At 34.9% G+C, this 27,090-nt stretch overlaps 1 protein-coding gene across 5 annotated transcripts in view; it reads left to right on the top strand.

The window, feature by feature from the left end:
- Nucleotides 1-24,447, top strand: part of BRIP1 (BRCA1 interacting DNA helicase 1) — a 58,669-nt gene extending 34,222 nt beyond the window's left edge. For all 5 annotated transcript variants that reach the window (XM_084493468.1, XM_084493470.1, XM_084493469.1 and 2 more), the window contains 6 exons: nucleotides 5,245-5,404; nucleotides 6,136-6,257; nucleotides 16,838-16,950; nucleotides 19,332-19,414; nucleotides 21,353-21,679; nucleotides 22,437-24,447. In XM_084493468.1, the coding sequence (XP_084349594.1) occupies nucleotides 5,245-5,404; nucleotides 6,136-6,257; nucleotides 16,838-16,950; nucleotides 19,332-19,414; nucleotides 21,353-21,679; nucleotides 22,437-23,317 (1,686 nt within the window). In that variant the 3' untranslated portion in view covers nucleotides 23,318-24,447. The remainder of the gene's footprint in view (nucleotides 1-5,244; nucleotides 5,405-6,135; nucleotides 6,258-16,837; nucleotides 16,951-19,331; nucleotides 19,415-21,352; nucleotides 21,680-22,436) is intronic.
- Nucleotides 24,448-27,090: the final 2,643 nt, after the last annotated feature.

Below are 27,090 nucleotides of genomic sequence, written 5' to 3' on the forward strand. Positions count from 1 at the left end.
TGTTATACAGTAAGGAAATGTATAAGAACTTACTAATGTATGTTTAAATATAAAATATGAAGGGATACCTGTTTCATTTTCATTAGTTTATTGGATTATTACTCAGATGAAAGTGGAAGAAACACTAATTTTAAAGTTAGAACAACATCCATGGGAAAAAGTTGTATTGTTTCATTTAAATGAATAGGTTTTAGTTTAGTTGCCTTTGGATAAAATTTCCTTATTCTGATTTTTATGATTGATTTTGTGTACATGTGGATTTTATGGCGTTTTTCACGGTATAAGACCGGCAAGTCTGGAAGAGCACAATTCAGTTGGACGGGTTCTCTTGTCTCTCTGAATCTAACTGTCATTGCCAAATTGTGCATCCTGTATGCATGGAGCGGTGCAGCTGGGTATGGGTCCATACATCTGCAGTTTCTTAAAATGTTTTTGGTACTGTAAATTTAAAAGTGAATAAATCTCTGAGACTTTCTAGAAAAAGAAGCCATTTGGTGGTCCTGAGAAAAATTGTAATTTCCATAGTCTGTGTAGTAGGTAAGTAACGTGATGTATTTCAGTTTTCCTAGATGTGAAACTATGTTCTTCTCCATCTGCCAGGGCTTGGGGGAATCCCTTTATTCTGGGTTTGAAATCCCTAATCTTCCTGACTGTAGTGTACTGGCTTAGCAGAGGTATCTTTTGGAAGCACCTTCTCGTAGTCGGTTGTAGGTGTTCAACAGGGAATGGCCCAGGTCAGTCTTTTCTATTCGTTGTTTCTCCAGAAACCTCAGGTGTTACAAAACGTAGCTGGAAATGGTCTTAAGATGTGTATGTCTATATTTTATTAAAACAAATATAATATTTTTGAAATGAAAGGGAAAATGTTTGTAGTGTGAGATTTTAGGTGCTTCTAAAACTGCCACCTTTTCCTCACACCGTTCCAGGTAAATGTAGAATTTTGGTGGCTGTGTATAGAATGTGCCTTAACAGACTGAGACTGAAAAGACGATGCAAGAGGACGTCATTATAGCAGCGGTGCACCTCTGTGTGTCACTTACACACGTTGGTGGATTGAAGGCTAACCCTGCTTTCTGCAAGGGACTGCCCTGTTAGTCCCAAGCGTATCAAAGCCCCTTCAGTTCTAGCAAAGTGGAGCTTAGTGCGCTAAGTCCTGTTGCTCAGCCTCAGGGTTGGACAGGGATGTCTGCTTTCTGCTTCTGAAGTTTTCTGCTGACTGTGTGTGGAACTTCTGTTTGACCCTTCAGACACATTTCCAGTCCACTGGAGACACACTTTGATTTGAAGCAGTGCTTATTCAAAAAGAAAATTCTAGTAGCAAACACACGAAGAGTTCTGCATGGGAAAAGGCTTTTAGATCAATGTTAGTCCCTCGAGAATCTCTGACTTTTTGCACTAACAGTGGTGCCAATACTGTGATTTTATTAAGAAAAAACTAACGGCTGTTTCATTGCTCTCCTCAGCTACCCTTTATATCCAAGCAACGATGAAAACGTTAAGTATCCTTAACAGTTGAAAAGTGAATTTCTTATCGTTAAAAAGTAGTACATACAAACAAGATGAAAAAACACTGAAGTTTAGAGAAGGTTTTGTGTTGGTTTTTTTTTTGGTGTGTAATGGCAGGCTTCTAAGAGGGTTATGAGAAATTTGTGTTAACTTTTGTGCACCTTGAAATACCTTTTGTTCAGTTGTCGTTATACAAACCTATGGGTAACAAGATAGCACGCACTTTTAAAGATGCGTGAGAATATGCAATGCAATTGTAACTGATAGTTATTATTAAAGAGTTAATGGTTGTTAAACTAGCTAATAAAGCCAGAGTTATTTTATTCTCTCAGGGGCTACTTGGGTCACAAGTGGCTTCATTATCCTTTTATTCCCCCTGTACTGTTCTTGAACATCTTATCATATTTTGAACTGTTCCATAGCTTCCCCAGGCACTTCTTGATGGAGGGATTATTCCCGTAATCCCTTTCTCCTCTACTAGCAAGGAGCAATCCATTCATTATGTCAACCAACGCTAAAATATTTAAAGAATAATTTATGTAAAGAAAGTTTAATAACAAGTGCTCGTAGCAGGACAAGAGCTAGGGAACTGTAAATCAAAATAAGTAGCTCATCGTGTCATTGTGTTTTCCATGAGACCCTCCCTCATCGCAGGTATTTGCTGCTTCAAAAATCCCTGTCAGTGGTAAGGAATGCTGCAGAAAAAGTGTATTCCCAGATTATGCTGCAGCAGTGTGATGGCTGCAAGTTAACTTCTCAACTTCTTTAAGATGCTGGAAATTACAATGAACTTGCCTTAGGGTAAAATACATTAAACAAATCTTCAGTCTTGCTCCGTGACATGGGAAACCTCTAATGCAGGTTTTGGCACTGTATAAAACAAAGCAGCAAATGAAAAGGAGCAAAGCTTTTCCTTCATGGACACAGGATGAGAGGATTTAGTTTAGGAGTACAACGTAATGGCAAGAGATGTTAAAACTTTTCCTCTGTTCCCAAACTCCAAGAGTGCTTCAAAAGATGCCTTAAAAAAAGGGGGGGGGATGCTGACAAAGATGAACAGTAAATCTAAATACTGAGCTCGTAGGTTCTGTGGATCATAGCTTACAGGTGTCCTTAAGTAGAAGAAAGGAAAAAATGGCAAAAAGCTATTGAAGTAAACATCCTTCAGTGCATGGGAAGATGACAGATTCTACCTAACAAGATTTTCTGCTTTCTTGGAGGAAGACCATTTGTTAATAAACCATTTGAGCATCCATTTTTAGGGGATTTAATAAAATATACGCAGACTGCCTTCCACTGCAGAAGCTATTATTCCCTTGGGTAGAAGAAGTGACTGACTGTGGGCATTAATGGTTGCTTCTTGTGATTCCTGGCATTATATCTTGCTCCCATTTGCACTTTTTCAACCTGAAGCGAAATAATTTTTTATGAGAATCTTGCATTTGATTCATAGTTCCTATGAGGCATGCATGTGTTTTATATTTTATTTATTTGTATTCGGTCATGTCCATAATTCTGGTGGGTTTTGTGTCTGTTGCATGCGTATTGTGTGTGTTTGCACATATTTTTCTGTATACAAGGAAGTTTCCATCTCCAGGAAGCTCCATTAAGTAGGAGAAGTAGTAGCTTGTGTATGAATTAAATGAATTGTTCCATTCTTGCCAAGAGTTTTCATGAATAATTTGCATGTTTTCATCCAAAAAAAGTAGATTTTTTTTTTTTATTGTGGTGGTTGCCCTCAATTAAACAAGAAACCTGAACCTCTTCTGGTTTGATAGATACTTGCCTGGAGGGGTTGGGCAGCCCACACAAGAGAAAAGGATGTTTTCTTAACAATCTGGAGGAAGGTTTCTTAGTACCATCTTTCCAGAGATGAATGGAAGTTATCCTGCTTTAAACTGTGAGTGAAATACAGTGGAGTTGGGGATTAAGTAACTTTGTAAGCAATCTTGCCCTTTCTGAGATGATCCAACAGGCTTTGGTTCGCTTCATTACGAAACCATTTTTCTGATAAGAATGCTTCATGAGGTGTGCTTGTAAAATTTCAATTCATTTATACCCAAACGTGTCCTGTCTCTCCCATCTCAGCAGCCTCCTTTTTGCCATGCGTGGTAAACAGAAGCAGAAGTGAATCTAGCACAGCTTGTCAGGTGGATGCCCGGACAAGCATTAGGTTCATAGAAGGAAGAATGAAGTCTGAAAAGTTGACGATATTACAGTCAGGGGCAGCTCTAACAAGTCTTAAATGGAGGTACTTAGAGGAATAATTTGATTCTCTTCTTTACCAGAATTATCTCCATATCATGGCCAAGAACGGAAATCTCAGTGGCAGGCTGTGGATGGCCAGATGCACAGTAATTGCTTGGCCATAATATTATGGCCCTTTATATAAAAAGAGATTACGGACAGGATTCTGCCAGGAAATGACAGAGCTGGTAGAGAAGGGGACAAACACTAGAACAGATACTTTTGGAAGAAATGATCTCTTCCCCTGTAACACGTGTGTGTGTAGGAGGCTGTTCCTGCTGGTCACCGTTTGATCTTTCTTCAGTTGCTGGAGAGCAGTACCTTGCCAGCAGTAAGCAATCATAATTGTCCGGGTAAAAATGTGAACACAGCTAGTCAAAGTTCAAAAAGCAGCATGGTATTTGACCCTTCTGACTTGCATGTTCTTCAAGAGGGACCAATCCAAATACTTAAAGTCAGAGAATAAATTCAGATCTTTGGTGTTAAGAATATGAAATATACAACTGTCTTCTTATTAACAGAGTAATTTTGCAACAGCCTAACTGTACAAGATCCTTGGATTTTGGCTGGAGTGCATCAAAAAGGCAAGTGGGCTAGGAGCTGAGGGATGCTGCCGCTCCTTAAGCACTGTGATGGGACTAGTGGAGGTTCCAGCTGGAGCAGTTTGTGTAGCCTGAAGCAAAATAGTGAGAAAGTCTTCAATGAGCGGAGTTGAGGGAAGTACAGGGAAATTAAGAGCATAGCCCATGTTACAGAAACTGAGAATTTAAAATCTTTTATACATATGGATCTTGGTAACTCTACTGCACGGTATTAGTGACACGCTAATGATCACTGAACAGTAAAATGAGTGTAATAAAGTATTTACCTTCTGTCCACTGAACCAGATCACCTCAGTTCATTCTAAAATGTGTTGGTTGCCTTTCATTGGTCTTGAGGGCATTGCTGTGCACCATTGAGCAAATACGTTAGGTAAAGGAATGACTTCTGCTCCCTATCTTGATAAAATTCAGTCTAAAAACTGATGAGAAAAGGGCACATGGTGACAGCTAACTGCAAATGACCCCCACCCATCTCACTTCTGCTTTCATGGTAATTTTACACTTTGATCATTTAGGTTTTTATAATGCAATACGTATTTTTCATTATATTCATACTGAATGTGGAACAAATTTATTTGCTTGCAGGGTTGGAACATGTACTCATCTGGAGTAAAATATGTGTAATTCAAAATCTGGCAGATACAACAAAGCTGACAAAAGCCCTTCAAGAAGCAGAGGAGGCTGTTGACAAATGCTACATCAGTACCTCCTCCCCTAACTTATCTATGCAAGTGTTAAAGTATTGAAATATTGTGCAAATTTAAGATGCAAGTGTTTGTTTCAAATGAATTCAGAATTCAGTATGTAGTGAAACTTGTATTCATATATACAAAAACAAAATAACCGTCCGAAAGTGTTTTTTAAAATAAGCGGATTTTTCTCTTTTCAGCTTCTGGACAAATTAAAAGATCGCTGGATGCACACTGGCTTATGGAGAAACCTGGAGCTGGTTAAGACGGTCATTGCAGAGCCTCAAGGAGGAGCAAAGAGTGACTTTGACGAACTGCTGAAAATATACTATGATGCAATCAAATGTAAAGGAGAAAAAGGTACTTTCTTCTCATGTGTAATTGTTGATGCTGACTCATTAGGTTAAAAACAAAAAGTGGGTGATACTTAATATGCTTAATAGATAGAATAAGGTATGGATAAACAAAATGAATTTCACCTTAATAAGTTGTTGTGATAAATGAGGAAGGTTAAGTGCTATTTGTATTGTTGCATGAACATAAAGGGCATACAGAATGATGCATAACCCTGATAGTGGTTTTCAAAAGGCAGTGAGCTGTGTAAGGACATGTATTTACGTGTCCAGCAGGGTGCAGACTGGTTTCTGAAAGAATCAGCTTCACCATACATTCCATAGCTTTGATTTACATTACAGCTACTGTAAGATTTCTTCTCAAAATACTGAAGTATGGAGAATAAAGAATGATACTATGTCAAAAATGTATGTGTTTTGGAATGCACAATTGAAGGTTTAATATTTAAAACTTTGTAGTAGATTCATATGGTTCATGCATAATTAAGTACCACTGTATCATATGATGCAAAATTATTTTGTTACTCCTATTCATAATGACAATTTTATCAATCAAAATGAGTTAATCTAATTCTTTTAACAAAATCTCCCCAATTTTAAATTTCCCTACCTTTTCCAGACAGGTACAGTGTATTATGCTATATTATGTTTTGTTTTTTAAAAACTGTTGCTGAAACTTTCTTCTAATATTCAGTTTATCAATGGGAATGATGTCTATCCCTCTTTGGCTTGTTCAAGATGGAGCACTCCTTATAGCTGTATGCAGAGGAAAAGTTAGTGAAGGCTTGGATTTCTGTGATGAGAATGCCCGAGCAGTTGTAACCATAGGTATTCCGTTTCCAAATGTGAAAGACCTTCAGGTAGGATATCAATACCTAATTGAAAGAGTTGTACATTATTTTTATGTCATGTTTAAAATACCAAACGTGCACAAAATATTTATTTGAAGTGTTTACCCTTATGTAATCTTACTCCTGTCAGTCTCATTTGAATTCTTTAAGTTACCTTTTACACAGAAAAAGGAGGAACAGCACAGCATATCTTGTGGACCTAAGTAAATAGATATATAATGTGCTAGGTAAAAGTATTGTAAGTTTTTTTGACATAGTGAAGGCTATTGCATTGTTAGAGTGCTTATTAGCTTCATCTCCTGCCAAGCACATTACTTGTTTCCATCTTTACTTGTCTGTTTTTATATGCAAAATCTTATACCATTCGTATAGAAATAAAGTTACTTTCTGTCTTTACTTAATGGGGCATTTGGTTGTGAAAATATAGGATAAGCACTGTGGGAAAATACTATTTTAAGTAAGGCATTCAGATTGATTAGAAGACTATTTCAGAAAATACACGGAAAAATAAAGATAATTGCTTCACACTCTTTGTTTTCACTTTCACACACTCCGTTATTGATTGCAGTGTGTCACCTTTCTCATTCCTATTACCTTCTTCAGTGTAACTGTGTGACACTTCCCATTTAAACTGAGAGTGGAAGTGTAAACTTTTTCAAAGCTAACGCTGCTTATCAGCTTGAGATTTTGAGTCATGAAATTATGACATAATGTTACCTCCTCCTGGAAACTGAGGGTATTACTTTTTTGATAATTCAAGTGTCTTCTAACTTTAATGGAAAAGTATTTTTCTAGATTTGCTTTCTACTTACTGAAAAAAACACAACACACATATATAATTAACTGGTATTTAAGATCACTGAAAATAAGCTTAGTGCATGCCACTTAGTTGCTGGCAGTTGTCAGTGATAACAGCCACCATCACTGCTTTATCTTATTGTGTACCTTTTAGGGCTTTTTGAGGTTACTTCATGAAGCTAAGAACCAAATATCACAGAATAAAAATCAGAAACAGACAGATTCTGGTTATTAATAATGCCAAATCAAACAGGAAAATAATAGGTTTGCACTTCAAAGCCCAAACTGCCTCAGCTTTGGTTTTAGAGTTGTGTTCCGGGCTTAAGTGGACAACCAAAGACTTCTTTGTTGTCTGTGGCATGTGCGTAGTTAAAGCCTTGGTAGAAAAACCCCACATCCTATGAGGACAAGTAAGGTTATGTTGGTGGCTGCCCAGTGCAACGTTCTTTTACTGTTGGTGTAACTTTCCTGAGGCACTTACTCAGCCATAACATTTTTGTCCCACTAAAACATAACACGCTGTGCTTTAGTATAAAAACATTTATGTTCAAAGAATATTTAGCACAGTTTCTAGAGTCAGAAATGCTTTGTTTTTGAAGTGAACACTGTAATGGTATTTTGGAAATACTTGGCCTGTAGTAAGGCTGGAACTCTTAAAATTGACTCTAAATGGCTTCCAGAAAGTCAATATTCTTGTATTCTAAATAATACAAAATAAAATTGAAAAGAATGTGTCAAGGGTGAATTGTGTTTGTAGAGGATTATGTTCCTTAAGGTTAAAATAATTGCATTCTATTTCCCTTTAGGTACAACCAAATATGTAATATAATAGGGATTTGGGCAATACGTTCCATTACTGATAACAATTCCAAATATTAATGTTAGGTTCAACTATTATTTTTTTTAAATTACACTGAAGAAAATCTCTAAATTTTTAAGTAAGGATAGCAACAGGAGCTGCCAAATTGCATGCAGCTAAAGGTTGGTGTGTGTATATTTAGATATGATAATGCACAAAGCACTGCACTGATCAATTCTAGATGAGAGAAGGGCATGCACTGGTCTCTCAGCGTCGGATTTGAGGAGCTGGCTGATTGTGTGGTAGTGCTCCTAGAATACTGCTAGGGGAAATTGTTCTTAATATAAATACATCTTTTGCTCAACAGCTTGGATTCAAAGTGATAGCCAGCTAGCAGCTTCCCCGTAAATTGACTAATGCCCTGTTTTGTCCAAAGCTTTAAGTTTCGAAGATACCTTTTTAAAAAAAAAAAAAAAGTAGCTTTACTACGTAAGCTCATATTGTCAGTTGGGTAAAGAAGGGTAGACAAGGAAATCACTCAGTGGAAATAATTTTATAAGGCTATAAGGAAGATAATTGCAGTATTTTATGAAATATATATTTTTCTTTTCACTATTGTTTTCAAGGCATATTAATAGTGCTCATCATACTAGGAACACATAGATTCTCTCTTCCAAGTACAACCAACTGATTTTTTTTTTTTTTTTTAGGATGACTGATTTTAATTTAAATGTTTCTACTTGTTAACAAGTTTTCTATTTTTTTTTTATTCTTTTTCTTTCCTGGGGTTAAAAGAATCAGATTCTTAAATATTAGAAAATATGTTTCTGTGCTGTTTTATCCCTTTTTTTTTGGTGGGATTTTAGGATATGTTGAGTTCCAAAATGAAATGGTTAAAGTTTGTAGGCTAGTTAAGACATTTGCTTTGATGAAATAGTTGGTTAGCTAAATAAGAACATAGCTTAAATACTAAGAATTTTGAAACTTCCAGATCTGAAAATTTGAGCACAGCTTGGGTTTTGAGTAGACAGAAGGAAATTCAAAATATAGCAATGCAAGTCAAATTAGACCTTTTTAGATATCCAACTGTAAACAGTTAGATTTATTGTTTTACATAGCAATAGATGCTCAGTAGCTGTACTGAAGAAACTGATAAGATTATTAATAACGACATCCTTTATAAATAGAAAATGCAAGATGTTAACAATTCCCTTGAAAATCCATGAATGATGCTTCTGGGGTAGGTTTAAATAACTAAAAAGTGCTCTGTTTTTACATGAAAATACACTTGCATGTCTGCTTTTTGGGTTAATAAAAGTTCTCGTAAGGCTCAATGCTATAACCCCTTACTCCTGCACATAGCTTTTACTTGTGTGAGTAATCCCTTTAATACTACTAGAACTGTGCACAATCATAAGGGTTTATTGAATTGTACCTTAGGAGAGCAATATTTTATGTTGGCAGCTTGATGTTGGCTCATCTCCACTAATATTACTCATCTGTGATCAACCTGCTTTCTAAATATATTTTATGATTTGTAACTTGATGCTAATACCAGTGAACTGTAATATTAGAGAACATAAATAATGCGACAGAAAAAGATGTGTAATCCCATATACATGTTATCTGATGCTAACATACTATTTATTAACTTGTTATATATTTTGAATTGTAGCATTTTGGATCTGGACATCAGTCTTCACTTGGTCAAGAAACTCACTGTCAAATATGATGTATAATATATGCACATGCTTGTTCTAAATATATGCCACAACTTCTGGTAGAAATGGCAAGCATCTGGTCTTTTCCAGTTGCTCACTTAAGAATTTCAGGCACAAAGAATCTTAAGCTTACTTAGTTTCACGAAGAGAAGAGTCTAAAATACTTTGTCAGCATTAGGAAGAAGGAAATGATTAGGGTTCGTAAGTGTCCTTGATAATAACAATACTGTTTTAAGGAACAGAGGCCAAACCCTTAATTCTATATTATTGAAAATGGTTTCATATTGCTGGAGAATCAAATTGCTAAAGCAAAATATATGAAAGAAACGTTAAAGTATTGCTTAAAGCTATGGTACTCTCAATGGTAGGGTTTGGCTCTAGTGAAGCAGGAAAATTTATTTCGGAGCCAAAAATGACTTCTTTGGCTGTGACCAGGATTTCCTCTGCCCACCTCTGGGACCTGAAACCAGAGGTAGGAAAATCTGATTTTGGAGCCAAGTGTGACTTGCTTAGTTTGAGTCATAATTTACTGTTCTTACCTTGGGGATGTGAAAATAAAGGAACTTGCTGTGAAATGTTGATAATGGGCGACTCTGAAGTGCAAGCATTAAGCTAACTTTCCCAGAGAGCATTTCTTTGCTTCCACCTTTCCAGATGCTTTTGATCGTAGTACAGCAGAGTGTACTTAATCATATAACAGCTAAGAGAACTTACCAAAATATAGAGGAAAAGGCAGTCGAATACTTCTACATTAATAGATATGCAAGGAAAATAAACTTGATAAGGCTAGACTTTCTGTGCAGAGATGTTACTCAAGAACAGTAACTGAGTTTGCCATTAATGAGAAGTATTTCCCATAGCTGCTACAGTGTGAATATGAACTAAGACGGCAAATACTTTCTTTATTGTTCTCAGCAACATAATTTGTGAAACGTGGTGGAACACATTATTTCAATTACAATTTTCTTGGTTATATGCAGCTTAACGGTACCAAAAGTTTGCAGCTGTAAGGCTGAAGTTCCTTTCTCATTTCTTGAGGGATCAAAAAATTTGAGATATTTGTACCATTTCAGAATAATGAAATTTTTCATTATATTTAAGCTAGTTTCTAGTCCTTGTGGCTATTTTTAAGCCTACATATATTTTCTTCATTTAATGGAGGAAGTGTGCTAGAGAAATGGTTAACAAAATAATTTTCTTGCATACTATTGTGTAGGAAAATAAAATCTTATATGAAAATGATTATTTTGTGTACCTATGAGTCGAGAAACATAATGTGCACTCTATGAATTCCATCATGGCTTTGAATCGCTTCAAAAATAGTTCTGCTTCATATCCAAAATTCAAAGTGAGGTGAGGTTCTGGTTTGCCTTGCTCTAAGGCTTCACAAGCAATGCAGTAAATGTGGTGGTGTGGCAATTTCTTGTGTCAGTGTGAAGCAGTAAGATATCTCAAAAGCCTTTCACTTCCCACTTTTCCTTTAAATGAGAATGGCTGTAAAAAGTCAAAGCCATCTGCGCTCTTCTTAAGCACAGGCTTAACTCATGTGAGTAGCTGCAAAATCCTGTTGAATACAGCATTCCTCTAGCTAGGAAAGGTAACATTTAAGTTCAGTTTAACGTGCAAGATGAGCAGTTGGCATTTCTCTTCTGCCGGTGCAAGGCTGATGTCAATATGTTGGCACAGATCACAGAAATCATCTCTGAATATATCCGGAAGATAAGCCTTTGGATAAATAATACAGCAAATCAGAACTTTTCCTTTACCTTTAATAGTTTACTTTTATGATCCATAAAAAATTCCAAAGTGATTTTCTTGTGTTTATCTTATCCTTAGCAAGTAGGGTTGACCTTTAAGTTTTTACTTTACTGTCAAAGTATGTTGAAAGCTCTAAAAGTGAAGCTATCACCTTGGGGATTTGTAAGGATGACTGACACTTACCACTTCACCTTAGACGCAGTGCCACTGAGCGTATGCAGCAGCGTTGTACCTCTAGGGAGCCTGTTTGATTTTTTTCACTTCTGCTTCACTGGAAATGGATTGAATTTTCTCTTCAGAGGAGAGTTTTGGTTGCATTAGATTTTAATCAAGTCACTTGTTCGCAGTCCCTCAAAGCCTACAAGCCTGAGATGAGTAGATAGGCCTGGGGTGAATGTGCTACAAGATTTGTCAAACCGTGAAACTTCAGGATCGCTGAGATGCCACATGGTGTAGTTGACAATACTAAAAGTGTTCAGTGGTTACAACATTACATAAACTCCCCATCTCTTTAACACTGGGATTAAGAGTGAGAATACTTGGGAAGCGTTTAGTCATAAAATACCTTGTGAATTCAAAATAAGGGAAATATGGCTTTGCGTGAAGTGGTACTGCTGTTTTTCTGTCACTGAAGGTAGTGTTTGGCAGTCAGAGACTGTGCTATGCTGTCATTTGCTGATGGGCTGTTTGGCTTCATTTTATAAGTGATACCTCGTTATTAACTGTTGGAGGATTATGGGGAAACAGGCGGTGTTTTTCCAGTATTTGTATGTGAAAGCATAGTGTGTTGTTTATGTCTGATGATCATATTTAGAGGTACGAGATGGTTGGAATGACCTTAATAAATTATTGTCATATCCACAATCTAGTTCGGTAAATTATGGATGATGAGCATTTGCTTATTTCATGCTGTTTTGTGTTAACACCGTTTGCACTTGGAATGCCTGGAACATTTGAAGATGACGTCCTACCCTATCTTCCTCGTGTGGCCTAAAAAATGGAGCTGCTGTGTTTAGATTTATCTATCAGCAAGTCTGCCGGGGAGTGTGGATGTTTGAAGCATGCCCTGTGACTCAGCCAGGTCCATATATGTGCGTTATTTAGTCTTAAATGTCCCAGATGTTGTTGCTACTTTGGAAGGAAGGGGAAAAAGGTCAAATGCTTCACTGTTTAATGCTTCTTCCGTTTAAGGGTTTTCAGATAGAGAATAAATGGGTTTTCATGTCTTTTACTTTCCTGCACTTGCGAACTTTTATGATTACTTGGTATTTGTCAGGAGGAAAGTAGATGGCAAGCATGTTCCTGGAGAATTCCAATTATTGCTATTTCAGGTGGAGGAGAGACTCTAACTGGACACAGGAGATTCTGAAGAAAGTAGATTTGTTTAAAAAACGTTTTTATGTCTTTTTAGGGGGTGGGGGATGAATGCAGAAAATGAGGTAACCACATGGGTTTTTGTTTGTTTGATGTTGGGAAGTAGGGAATTAGATATTTACAAAAAAAAAAAAAAAAAAAAAGCAAATGGGTTTTGAAGTTTGCTGGATGACAGAAACAATATTTTTTTATTCTTAATTTTCATGACAATTTGTCCTCTCCTAACACCAGAGAAACAAGTCAGTGTAATGCAAGAAAACCTCTGTATCCCTTTTCTCTTTTTAATTTCTTGGAAGATAAATGGAGGAGAGTGCTGAGGAGTGGAGGCCATGAGCTTCGACATGTGTCTACATGTGCTGCCCTTGCGTCTGTGTGTATTGATCCAGTTCCAAGCTTATTTGCCCTTTTTCTTTCAGCAGTTCCCTTTCTTTAACATGGCACAATGCTGTTAGATACTGATCTAAAGACAGATGCAGGTTTAATGAGTGCTTTGTTTTGCTGTTCAGTGTTGCTGTTGTGTTCATGAACTTGTCTTGCCTTTAGACTTCTGAGTAATCTGGTTTGTAATCCCATAGGTTACAACCTGGAGGTCAATTTTAATCTACCAGAGAAAATGGGAGACAATTGAACGTGTTAGTGAAGTGATACCTTGTTAAAGAACAAGCCTGGCTTTTTAACTACTAGCAATAGCTTAGATTTTTTTGTTTGTTTCTTTCTTTCTTTCTTATTGCAGCAAAGTGTAGCACTGTAATTGGTTAAATGAAGTTTAAATTGGTTATTGCATCTAAAATTTCTGAAACTTTCCCAGATGAAGTAAAACCAACCACAGCTTATAGATTTAAATTGAACAAAATACTAAATGTTGTGCTGTGGTTTAGCCCATTTAACCTTGAGGTTGTGATAATTGCATTGATAAACGGGTTTACAGTAATCTGGTTATGAATGGTAATGTCCCAGACACATTCTCTAGTCCTTGGCTTTTCTGGTAGCTCTTAGCTCTGAAGTTCTGTTCTTTAGCTGAGATAAAATGATTTTAAAATGTTTTCCTTCTTAAAAATGTAATTTATAGTCTAGTATAATAGTTCTTACTCTTTGTAGGTTAAATGTTTTCTCCTTAAAACTGCTTCAGTAGTAAATTAGCATGATGATGTGCATGTAGATGAAGATATCTAAAATACACTGGCATTTTGTTTCAAATTTTCCTTATCTCAAGTTGCAATTATTACTGCAAAATAAGGAGAGGTCTTGTATTTACAGAACCGAAAGAACTCAATTCTCAGGGAACAAAAGCAGTGCTTTCATTTTATTGTCCAACGATTGATTTTTCTGCATAAACAATTAACTTATAATAGATTGCTATTTTTATACCTTGCTGTTAGTTAATTTTGAATAGGTCTGCTTCAGCCTGTCGTATTGCTCAAAATCCATGCTGCAGCCTTCTCTATGTAAACCTGCATGTTAGTCTGAGGTTCAAAAACCATCTCTGCTAGTCTTCTGAGTTTCACGTCATAAGCTGACTAATATAGTAAGCACAGTATAAATCCACTTTGCTTACTTGTTTATGTGTTACCTGAATCCTGAATAAGTCAGGGTTTCTTCAGGTGAAGCACAGTTTGCCACAGTTTTTTTGTGAGTTGTCAATGCTTAGAATCTAATAGAAAGAATGTTGTTGAATGTTTAATGCATTTGTTACTGTTGAATAAAAACTTATTTTTCAATCGTAATTAGCAAAACACATATTAAATTCTTTGAAATTGTCGTAGAAATTACCTCAAAAGATTTTTCCAAGTCATAAAAGACAAAGTTTGTTCATGACATTTAATTTTTGTTGCTGTTTCTCAGTTAATATTCCATAGTGAAAGATGTCGAACTAATTAATGATTAAAAGAACGAGCAGTTAGCAGGTATAATGCTGTTAGACTTCAGTAAATGGGAATGTGACCATGACCTCCCAGATAGATCAAAGCCTAATCTGTCTGACAGCTACAAGATGGCAGAGCTTGCCACGGGCCTTCTGCTGATGCTTGCTGAAGCTATTTGTCTGTAAAGCATGCCTGATAGCGAAGAGTATATTTTTAAGGATGAACAGGTAAAAGTAAAAGGCTGTCTTCTGACATTTTAACTAATCCCTTCTAGCCTGTGGTTTACTGCACATTTAGGATATTTGCTAGCAGGAGAGACTGGCTTTTTCACATATGCAGCATGTCATTTTGAATTGGGCGTTGATTTGATGTTTGATAATGTAAGAGTTATACAATGAAATAGATTCTGATTGCATTAAAATGACATGGCCTGGCCTTTTACCTTTCCTAGACTTCTGATGAAAACTGAACTCTTAGCAATGTAAGTTGTCGTCTCGTGCTGAGACGTGATTGTCGAAGTGAGAAAACCAAATGTTTATTTTCTGCTAGCCCTTTCTTAATTAAGGTAGAAAAAATAGGCTTTAAAGACCCATTGCAAATTTAGACCGAGTGAATACTGATTTTTATATAATTTGAAAAATTAAATGTCATCATTGATATGCTTAGAAGTTGTATACATTTGCATAATGCTAATATGTATTGGAATGTAACTGTAATGGATTCTATTCACAGGGTGTCATAATGCAGGTGATCTTCAGTGGTTTGTTTATGCACATAATTGAAATATCTTTTTTTTTTTTTTTTTCTTTTTTTAAGTATAGGACATATGACTGGTTATTCTAATACTGCTTTGAATAGCCTGCTAGAGGAGTAGGACACATTTGTTACAATTGGCCAAAACCTTACTGGTAACAGAATTTCTTCAGTAGAGGAAATTGTTAGAAAAATCACCAGGGCAAGAAGACAAATGCAAAGTATTTACAGGAGCATTATTGCCATTGGTTATGTTTTAAAGACTTGAATGAAATTTTCTAATGTCCTACCTAATTTGAAATGCTGAGGAACGCTCTGTTTCTCCAAGCAGTATTTACATCTGTGGAAAGGTCTGGGTACAAGTTCCTTCTTACAAAATGGTATTAATGTGCCTAAGTGTTCAGAAGAAATCATCTTCTGTTTTGAAAATTATGAGGGAAAACTGTCGTGCCAGTCAATAGATTCTGAGTGACCGGAACAAATATTAAATCTGTGAAATCAAACTGAATTTACTTTCTGGCTGTAAAGATTGAATTTGTAAATTTGACAGGCAATTTAAAGGGCATAAGTACATAAAATAAGATTTCTTATCCAAATTCAACTTGAAAGTTACCTGTCAGAAGAGGTTAGAAGTCTGCTGTTTTCTCTCCTGAAGCGTGTCCTTTCGCTTGTCAGTTTAGAAAGGTTAATACTGTACAAAAGAGCAATGGAAAGACCCTTTCTGGTGTAGTTTTATGTTTGTTTATTGGGGGGAAAAAAAAATCCCCTGTTCCCAATAATAATAAATTCTTCTGATATATGTTAAAGTGTGTATAATGTCCAAGTAACAAATTCTTGTTCAAACTCACGTCAAGCGTGTTACGCGTGGTTATCCACACGATTAGAAAGGAGAGTTGAGGAATTTCTTCTGCAGTTGGTGTCGGAGCTGCCCTGGGAGCAGCTGGGAGATGGCATTTTTCCCGAAGAGGAGCCTGCTTCAGAAGCCCCCTCACTTTCAGGGGTGTTCTGCTTTGATAGAGAGACAGGAGAACTGCTGTTATTCGAGTTGAATCTGTATTAGTTCTTGTCTTTCTGGTCTGTGCGTGTTGCAAGAGTTAGAAAGTCAGTGGCTCCATGGTATAAGCTCAGACGCGGTGTTAAACCTTTTTCAGAAGGTTTTGGTGATCTGTGGTTCTTAGGTAAATGACTCTAATGGCAAGAGCTGAGACCCAGAGTTATTTTTGTCTTGAGGTAGGCCTTAATTTTGACTAAGGCCATCATGCTTAGTTTGGTTGGCCATAATGTAATGTGAACAAACAATGGTTTGGTTGGGAAAATCACATTTATTTATGATCTGGACAAAACTTTCTATGGAATTGGAAATGGGATTGAAATGTTGTTTCTAGCCTGCTATTTTATCTAACAAGCTCCCTTTTTTCCTTTATGTATTTGCTTATTTAATCAATGTCTGATTCCTTTCCCTTTTTAGAATATTTCTATTTCAGAACTATTATTAAAAACAATATATTGTGATTTCTTTCTTAGGTTGAATTAAAGAGGAAGTACAATGACCAGCACAAAAATTCGAGAGGCCTTTTACCAGGGAGTCAGTGGTATGAAATTCAAGCTTACAGGGCTCTGAACCAGGCCCTGGGAAGGTGAGATAAACTGAACATAAATAAAAACATACTTATTTGTAGAACTTCTTGTTTGTGACATCTTCACTGATTAATTCCTCATTGTTAGCACAGAAGGAATAACCAGGCCAAAAATCTTTTTACAGAAATCAAGTCTTCAGCTGTTCTGTACTGGCAGAACATGTTGTGTATTTGTGTTGTTATAACTCCAAGTTTTCATTTTACATTCGGACTCTGCTTTAGTTTGTTTGCAGGTTTTGTTGTTGTTAGTCCAGATATACAGAAAGGAAAGCATTTGCGGAGAAAAATAATTCTTGAACTCATAAACCAAACAAGAATTCTCTTAGGTCTTTATATATATATGATATTTATAATATATATAATATATTATACATTGTATTTGTATTAGATTATATATAATATATTATATATATTATATAATTATGCTAATTATTGCTCTTGGTGGGCTTAGAACAGTTGTTTGATGTTTAGCTTACAAGTATTTTTTTAAAGGGAGAAATAGTATGTTTTTTTTTTTTTTTTTTTTAAGACCTTTGCAAAAGGTCAATTCAATTATGCTTACTGATCTTTTTCCAGATTTAGAAGTGGTATAGCTTACCTTCTCAAAAGGAAAAATACAAAAACCTAAAATTTATTAACAGGATAGAATTAATTCATCCTTCTCCAAAAAAGTTGATCATATATCTAGGTAGATACAGTCTATCATCTGTATCTGTCATGAATGATATACATCTGTTATAGATGTATGTGTGATATATATCTGCATGATAGAGGCACAGACACAGATTTATAGATCAGTTATAATAACATAAATGGATAGTTTGGAAAGAAACTTGAGAATATAGTCTTAAGTAATAAAATCTCATTGTAAATTCTTGTTACAGGTCTGATTTCTTAGATTTCACTTCGCAAAATAAGACCATTTGTTAACAGTTGTTAAGAAAGAAATAAAAATAGGTGGTGGAATTCTAACAGTAAGAAATGAATCTGAAGTTTTGTCACCGATGGGAGTTTTAACTTAATTCTAGCTTTAGTGAAAATTGCTTGTTGTATAATTTATGTGAATGAACTCATGCTGGTCTAAACTTAAAGGGAAAGAATAGACTTCCATTCTGAAATAAATGTGTGAGTCGTGTATAGTATCGTTAGACTAAGTCTTTACTAACTGAGGTTTGGTGAAGGATGACAGTGTATGATGACTATTTTTATAAAAACAGAGCAGTCTACTAAGGTGATATAAACCAGAATGTAGCTCATTCTGAAAACTGCAGCAAGTAGTTGCTGTAGATACAAGCTTCTTGCTGCAAAGATGCCTGCAGGGGTTGAAGTGAGCAGAAACACGCTAGTCTTCAGTCTGGCACTTTTCTCTTAATTCAGTGCTGTTACATTATACAAAGTAACACAAGTCCATGAAATGAAATAGCAGCCTTTGGGAATATAACAGATGGTGTGAATGGCCAGGTGACAACCATGCTATGAATTCGTTGCAGTGCTGCTTTTCCTAAAAAGTGTAGGATGTCTCTCCGGTTTGTGTCATTCATTTAAACTATGAGTTAACACTTAATCAACCAATGAAAAATGAAAAGTGGGAAGAAGTCTGTTCCTTAAAGAAGTTGTGGTAGCTTTTCTGACCGTGGAGAGACTTCAAATACAAATTTATTTGGAGGAAACCAACCTTGACCAACCTTGTCACTCCCATTTTACTGCCTGACTGTTATGCTTGTGTTTTCGTGTACATATGTACATCTTTTTCAAAAGTTGCCCTCTTCTTATGAAATGGGAATAATAATCCGAAGCTATTACAGACAGATTCTTTTCCACATTTCATTTATGTTATTACTGTTCTTTCATATTTTTTTTCTGGGAGGCAGTGTATAGAAATCCAAATAATGTTAAAAATATCAACACATGTGAAGTGAATATTGGAATATTTTTGTATGCCTGTAACGACTCAGTTACAAACTTAACAGTATCACTCAGCTTTGATTTGCAGAATTTTACATTTCTTTATGAAAGTGCATAGTTTAAAAAAACTGCAAGCCGTTGTATCAGTCCATTTTGTTTTCTTTTACACTCTTACATGTTCAACTTTCAGTATTTAATTTATCCAGTTAAGAGTGGAAAACAAATAATATATGGTTTGATTAGCTGCTAAGTATTTGTATTTATTTTATTCGTTTTCATATAGTACATTCAAGAAGTCAATGAAAATTAAGCTTCCATGATATACTCTGATAGTGTAGTTTTTGCATTCATAATGTATTTTTTTAGTTGCAAGAGAGTAGGAAAGCACTTTCTGTATGTTTTTGCATACTCCAGCAGGCTGACATTTTGCAGTTCCTCTTGTCTGATTCCCACATTTTTTTATCGCTTGCCTGTAGGTGTATACGACATAGAAGTGATTGGGGTGCTCTTATTCTAGTTGATGACCGCTTCCGGAATAACCCTAACAAGTACATAACAGGTAAGCTGTAAAAAACAAAACAAAACAAAACAAAAAACTTTTTTTTTATATTTTTCTTACACTCCTAGGTGAGTAAGGAAAGCCATAACGAAGTATAGCTGTTAAACTTGAAACGTCTACTTGAAACTTAGAAGCCTAAAACTGCACTTAATATCACTAGTTCATTAAGTGCTCTGAAAATGCATTGGTACCAATATTCAGTTAATTTAATTTCCTTTCCCTTTTGTATGTATGCAGATCATGATACAGAAATTTCAGTATGAAGAATTTAAGAATTCTTTCTTATTCTTGCATATAAATAAGTACCTTAGCACTCTGAATCTTTGCATATTAAATATAAGTAGGGTATATATACATATGTGTGCACAGGTGAGTGTGTACATGTATGTATGAAAAAGGTAGGCAATAGATTTTTATTTGGACATTGGATACGTCTCTAGTGGACGTATACTTTGCATTGATAAGGAGCTTTAATGATTTGAGTTAGCAGTCTGAATTTTAATGTAATTAAATTTTTAGGTAAGAACAGGTAAAGGCCTGGGCTGTTCCTATTACAGGGAACCCCTAAATGCTCAATATGCAAAAAAGTAACTTCTGTTTGTAGTTTTATACTGGCTGGAAATAAATATAGATAAAACAGAACATGCATACTATCTTAATAGAAAAGGGAGAAAAAAAAAAAAAAGGAAGAAATTACTTAGGAAAGAATTACGTATCTTTGTTCCTGCCCTGTATAGAAGGAATGGGTAAAAGGACATAGTAAACAGGCAGTGTTGCTGTCTAGTCAGCAGATGGAGCTCAGCCACCATAGTACAAGTCAAACAATTTTCAAACGATTTTCTGGTATGTCTTTTACAATAAAAATAAATTCAAGTTCTCTAAGGAAATGGAAATATATGCATATATATATATATATATATATATATATAAAACATATATATATGACTCTTTATAAAATATAAAAATGGGAGTTATATAAATAACAATTTTTATATATAAAATTGATACACAAACTCCAATTTCTTTAGATAAGAGTGTGTATATGTAAAAAGACACACATAATCAATTTTATCCATATTATCAAATTATCTTTAAATTATCTAAGGAAGCAGAATTTCTATCTATCTATAAAAATATATAAAACCAATATGATTAAGATTTGATAAGATTAGTATTTTTTCTAAAAAGCAAAACTCCACAGAAGAATCCAGTTCTCTTTTGGCAGAGACTTTTAAACAATTGGTATTTAGAATAAAATTTCAATGGATTTAAAAACATTACATTTTTATTAAGAAAGTTATTTTTTACTTCATTCTTGTGTGTTCCAATATCATCTGAATAGCTATTAGGTTTAAACCTTCTGCTATATGAGAATTCTAAAAATGATGACTATATAACGATGTTATGTTGCCTTGCATTTAAATGTTATGTTGCATTATATTTTTGCTATTGGGGAGTTGTGATTATTTCTTTATATCTTACATTATCTAATATAAAGTTGTAAAAGCTTCATTCTATTTAAATTCTAATTTTTGTCATACGCTATTGGTATGACAATAAATAGGCGTACTCTATGTAAATTATTAATAATTCATGATAACAAGCAAAATGAACACCCAGGTATAAAAGAATTGTAATGGTGTTTTTGCAGTGCAGCAGTTTAAATTTCAAAAGAGTGTTACTGAGAAAGGTAAAGGTGCTGGTTCATTTTTATTTCTTTTTATATGAAAGAAAAATATTAGTAGTGTCATTCATTGAATCAAGTTCCCAGCCCTGAAAGGAGGTCATACATTATCTTACTCGAAATACTTAAGAGTCTGTGTATGCTGTACATATGCAGATGTATTTGCAATATTTAGATGCTATTTCACATCAGTAAATAGTATATATGATATAGTTTTGTGGTAACACTTTTTTTTTTTTCCCTCCCCCCCTTAGGATTATCTAAATGGATTCGCCAACAAGTCCAGCATCATGAAAATTTTGGTAGTGCGCTTGAATCCTTGCAAGCATTTGCTAAAAGAAACCAGAAAGGCATTGATTGTTCATCACCGTGTAGTAGTGAATTTCTCCATGTACCTTCAAATTCAAAAGACGTGTCATCAGCTTCTCAACAGGAGGCAACTATTCAGCTGTCACCAGATGTTCCTGTTAAAAGTGAGGAGCAAAATTTGGTCCCAGATACTCATTTTACTACACCCATCAATTCAATTAATCCTGCAACATCAAATCAGCCCAGTAATATCACGGCAGCAAAGAAACAAAGTACGTTCATTTCCTGTGGGGAAAAAAGGACTTCATTAACAATTTCAAATGTCCAGTCACCTCTTTTTTTTGGAAGAAACAAATGTTTTTTTAAAATTACTGGAGTGTTATAGTACAACATGATAATTATTCACAAATGTTATAAACTGCGCTCAACGTACTGAAATTAGTTGTCATTCCATCTGGTTGTCTTAAAACAATTGATAATATTTGAGAAGTTCATAGTACGATCAAAACTATTTTCACTTAATTTGCCTTTGTAATTGAAAAATATGAAGAGAATTTAAATTTGTGTGCTTCAAACGTATTTTGAGCATTATTGCAAGACAAGTGCTTTGATTCAAACTATGTCTGTTGTTTAGGCATAGTAAGATGCCTTGTATTCAATCTTTTTCTGTAACAGCTTTACTAGTAACTATCCATCCATTCCTAAATTTTAGGAAAGCTTATCATTTCACTTCAGGTAAAAAAGATGTATATAACATAAGAGTACAAAGCATAAAAAATACAGATTTTAAATCCAGTTGTACATATGCTCTCACTTTACATGGGCCAGTTAATCTATTGATTTCATTAAGACAATTCATGTGCAAAGATAGTTGTAACATCTGGGCTTTTGTTTGTATTGAATCTTAATGAGTATTATAAAATATCTGTAAACCTAATAAAACAGTGGTAATTTTGATGTGCTAAACATGCTGTAAATCAGCAGGGGGAAGGCATATACAATTAATTAATGTTTTGTGATTTTTCACAGGTGGCCAGAAAGTTGATGTAGAGAGTCATTCTCACAATGCAACGCAAAGAAGAAAACATATGGACTCCACACCCAAAACGCCTGCAACTAAAATAGAGAGAGCAAAAAAGAATGATTGGACTAATTCTGGTTTTATGAAAGAACACTGCTGCTTTAAACCACTGACTTCAACGCCTTTGCCTGTAGCTGCAAACTGCATGTCCACAGCAAGCAGCGAACAAAAGAAGAATGTGAATAGTGCTAGTGAACTTATTGATGGTGTAAATCAATGCCAGTCATCATTCATTTCAGAACATAAACCAAGTGTACCAGAATCACATTTGGAAACAACTAATTTTTCAGTTAAAAATACTGAGGCTCCAGTTGCTGAGGAGCATCTTGATGAACTACAGCTTCAAATTGAACCCTGCAGTGAGCTTCCTTCTGTAGGAGGGAAATGTGAACTTTCAACGTTAAGTGCATCTGCAGAAGCTGAGGATGAGGATGAGAGTATCTACTTCACACCAGAACTCTATGATGATGTGGAATCAGAGGAACAGGAAATCAGAGCACTAGATCCAGCCTGTAACACAAATGAGAATCTGAGTGAATGTGGAACATCCACAGTAGCCGCTGATCTTTTTGTAATCAATACCTCAAAAACACTAACTGTAACAAAAGAAATAGCTAATGATGAAGACAGAAACACAAGTTTACATGGAATAGTGCAAAACGATGGGAGTAAGAATAGTGCAGTTAATGATGCAAAGATGACTAGTGGAATAGAAGCAGAGCAGATAGAATCTCAAGAGATGGACACCAAAAAACGGAAAATCAGTCTTTCCAGATCACGAAATAAAGGTGTGTCATCCTTTTTATTGAACAATACTAGCACACAGTGACAGCCTCTATGGGAAATGTAGTGAGCAGCCTTTATAATGTAGCCGCACTATAGAGCAGTAATGGCATTCTAGTTAACATCTAATATATGCAACTATCAAGCTCAATCGTTCATTTTGTTTTTGTTTTTCACTGTACAAGCCATGCAACATGCAATTATCTGTAGATATAATTCAGATTCTTCACCCTAACTTTGTGGTCAAAGGACAAACATCACGTGTGGAAATTCTGAATAAAAGCCCAAGTAATTCTACTTGTAATTGTAGGGTGAAGAGAAGATTTGTCTATTACAGAGTTAATTAGTCTGCCATTAAATACAAACAGTTGAGTTTACATCAGAAAGTAAAATATCAATATATATATTTTAAAAAAAGATTATTTGCATTTCTTATTATTTTTATTAAATATGTATAACAGCATTTTTGTGGATCAAGTAACATGATAGATGAAGAACAGATATTGAAATAGATAAGTTCTTCAGCACTTGTTTCCCTCAAATTTCTTTTGTTAAAATGAGCACATCGGAGGCTGTGTAATAGCAGTACTTGAACACTTGCCTCTCTTCATCATCATCATCAAATACCTTCATCTTCAAGTAGTCTTTCTTTGTTTTATATAAAAGTGGATGACTCTTTTAAAATTTCCTTTCTTTTCTTTTGTTTCTTTTGGTCGGATTCTGTATGTATTCGTTTCAAAACAAGTACTCCTCTGCCCTTCAACCATATTTTCTATGCCACATATAACAATGTAAATTTGTACATAATGGACTTTAAATCTGCCTCAGTGTACTCTTTTTTTTTTTTGAACAATTTAAACATTTATTTGATTTACTGCAATCAAAACATAAGCCAGGATTTTGCTGTAATAAAACATTATGCATGATTTTCAAGAAAAGACTGTTCATTTCCATCATGTATTAACAAGCAGATGCAAGATTTTTGCAATCTTAAGATTGATTTATCGGTGTTTGTATATCCTGATGAGAGCTGAGGTGAAATTTTTGACTGGTCATTTTCTTTAGGAGTTCATCTAAATAACATTCTGTCACCATCTCTGCAGAACTGTGAACATATTCTTATCAAAATGATTGAAATTGTATCTCTTTGCACAATAAATACATCTTTATAAAATAGATCCTGTGTTTGCAAGCGTGTTAAGGATATTGTTAAACTTCTTTAACAAGCATTATCTTGCAATATTTCTTATAAGACATTTGGTTAAGCCTTTTCTTTTACTGGTGCTACGAAAGGACCGTGCTTCTTGGTTCAAGTTTCATGGAATTCTCTCAGTCATCAGGTGCCGATGTTTTTTAGCTAGCTACATCCACACTCCCACTTGATAGTGCAGAAGCAAGCTCTGATGTTGGGTGCAATTTAAACATACGACACATCTAAAGATCTAACAAATTTCCTGTACCAAACTACTTTTTATGTTTATGTGCATCTAAATAGGTAATAGAAATCACTTAAGTTTAGTGGCTTGTCTGCTCATCTCATGGAATACTATCCCTTAATTGTCATCTTCACAGATTTGCCTCTCTTTATGTACCATCTTTAAAAGTCCATCTTCCTTTCCTGATCAGGAGCAGATTTTGACTTCCTTGAATCTATCTGGTGTTGTGTCTTGCTTTTTATTAGAAATTCCTTAAGATATGCCCCTTCCTCATGTCAAATATTTTATATTAATTTGCAATGTCTACATTTTATATGAAATTAATACATGTTAAAAATAATAATAATGGTTTAGTAAAAACTCAACATTTTGCTTATTAGATACTAGATTTTTCTTTAAAAGCGTCCATACAGAAATTCACCAAACTCAAATCCCGACTGTAGCTGAGTTGCTTGGGACAACCGATGGATAATAATTCGTTGTATTGCTGCTGGTTTTGGAGGGAAGGCTGGGAGGGAGGGAAGGAGGAAGATGGGCAGTTTCATTTGGTGTAAAAGCTGTGTATATTCATTCTTTATTTGTCTTTAACTATAATATTCAATATATTAGTAGTAAGCATATTCTTTATTTCTTTAGTTAATATATTTATGATCATTGAGTATATTAAATTACTTGCCCTGCTACCTAGACCCCAACTGGAAGGGAAGCAAAATTAGTGTATCAGCGTTCCTAGAATTATTTCTTTGGATTTTCTAGTTCTGGAAAAGCTAAATTATTGAAAATTTCTTATGTATATATTAGGTTGATACAATTTCTTCTGTCTAAAATAATAATGAAATCTTGAATTTATTAAAGGATTTAAAGTTCGGAGACAATGCAGGCGAAGAAGAGCTACAGTTAGGGCATGTGGCTACAGCTGTGAAAGAAAGGTAGATAAAGTATCTCTCTTTAAGTGGTTACTGTTGAATGTTAAGGGGAAATACAAAGTACTTATTTTATGATATCTTTTAAATTATCTATAAATATATAGATAGAATAGTGTATTCATGGTCTGTACGGTTTGCTCTAGATATTTACAATTTACACTCTGAACAGAAGCCTTTGTTTCTCATGTGAAGCAAAGGAGCAGAATGTTTTTAAGTCGTGTTAACGTGGGTAGAAGCTGCAGATACTGACAGTCTACAGAGTCCAGCTCATAAATCATATTAGATGGGATTCCTATCTCAGTAGAAGTAGTGCTTCCAATTTCTTGTTCATATGTAATTTTTAGGGCAGGGTTTGCAGTGTAAGGAAGTAATCATACAGAAATTCTGCAAGAGTTGGACACCAGTTTTCTCAGGTTTCTCTGCAAAATTCCAAGCCAAATCTTTGACATCCTGCTGCATCATTGGCTGTAAAATATCTCATATTTTATTTGAAACTGTTTCTCTTCAGGCTAGGTTAAATATTTTTAGTCTGTAATGTATTTTAATTTTAAGCTAACATAAATGATAAACACTGATTCAAATAAATTTAGACATTTAAAGAAGTATGTCTCAAGTAGTTCTGATACATTTCATAATGTGTTTATACTTAAATGCTTCAATCTGTATAGTTGCATAGTTAATATATGCAAACTACTATTCACATTAACTTGCATATTGGCTTATTAGAAGGAAAACCACCAACAACCTTGCAAGAAAGGACTCTATTGTAAAATATGTGGAGTTGAAATACTACCAAAAGCAGAAGGTAAGATCTACGTAACTGGTCATTTTTTTCAGGTTAGGAATGGTAGGATTCTTTATCCTTCCACGGTGTTGGATGCTGAAGGCATATTTTAGAATAATTAGTTAATTTCTCCACTAGGTATGGTAAGTAAATAAATAAGTTGTTAGAAATACACTAGAGACTTGCAGAAAAAAATTTGGGTGGAGAAGTTGTCACAACAAAGAAACCTGTTCTACTTGGTATTTCAGTGAAAATAAATTAATGTAACCTTTCTGATGTATTTCTCTTCCTTGATTAAGTGGTCTAGATGTATTGATCTATCTTGAAGTATGATGGAAACCTGAACGACATTTAAGAGTTAACTGGAGGCAACAGGTCTTGGCAGTATGGAAGGCTGAAAGAGATTATTTATAATATAGTGGCCTATTCACTGCAGTATGTTGTTTCTAAGGATTAGGTGTTAATTTGCTACCAGTTGCTGTGAGAATGTGGTTAATATCTTGGCACAGCAGCTCTGTGAATCTAATACATGTTTTAAATGAAACTGTCAAAAGTTTTACTGAGAAACGAACTGTATGATCACTTCGTTGTTCTTCAGTATGTAACCTACCCTGCAGTAATTTAGTTTGTGTCAACTGAAAACTAAAGAGCATTGAATAAAACAAGAATTAGA

This window comes from Aythya ferina (assembly GCF_964211825.1).
Source record: "Aythya ferina genome assembly, chromosome: 19".
NCBI lineage: Eukaryota > Metazoa > Chordata > Aves > Anseriformes > Anatidae > Aythya > Aythya ferina.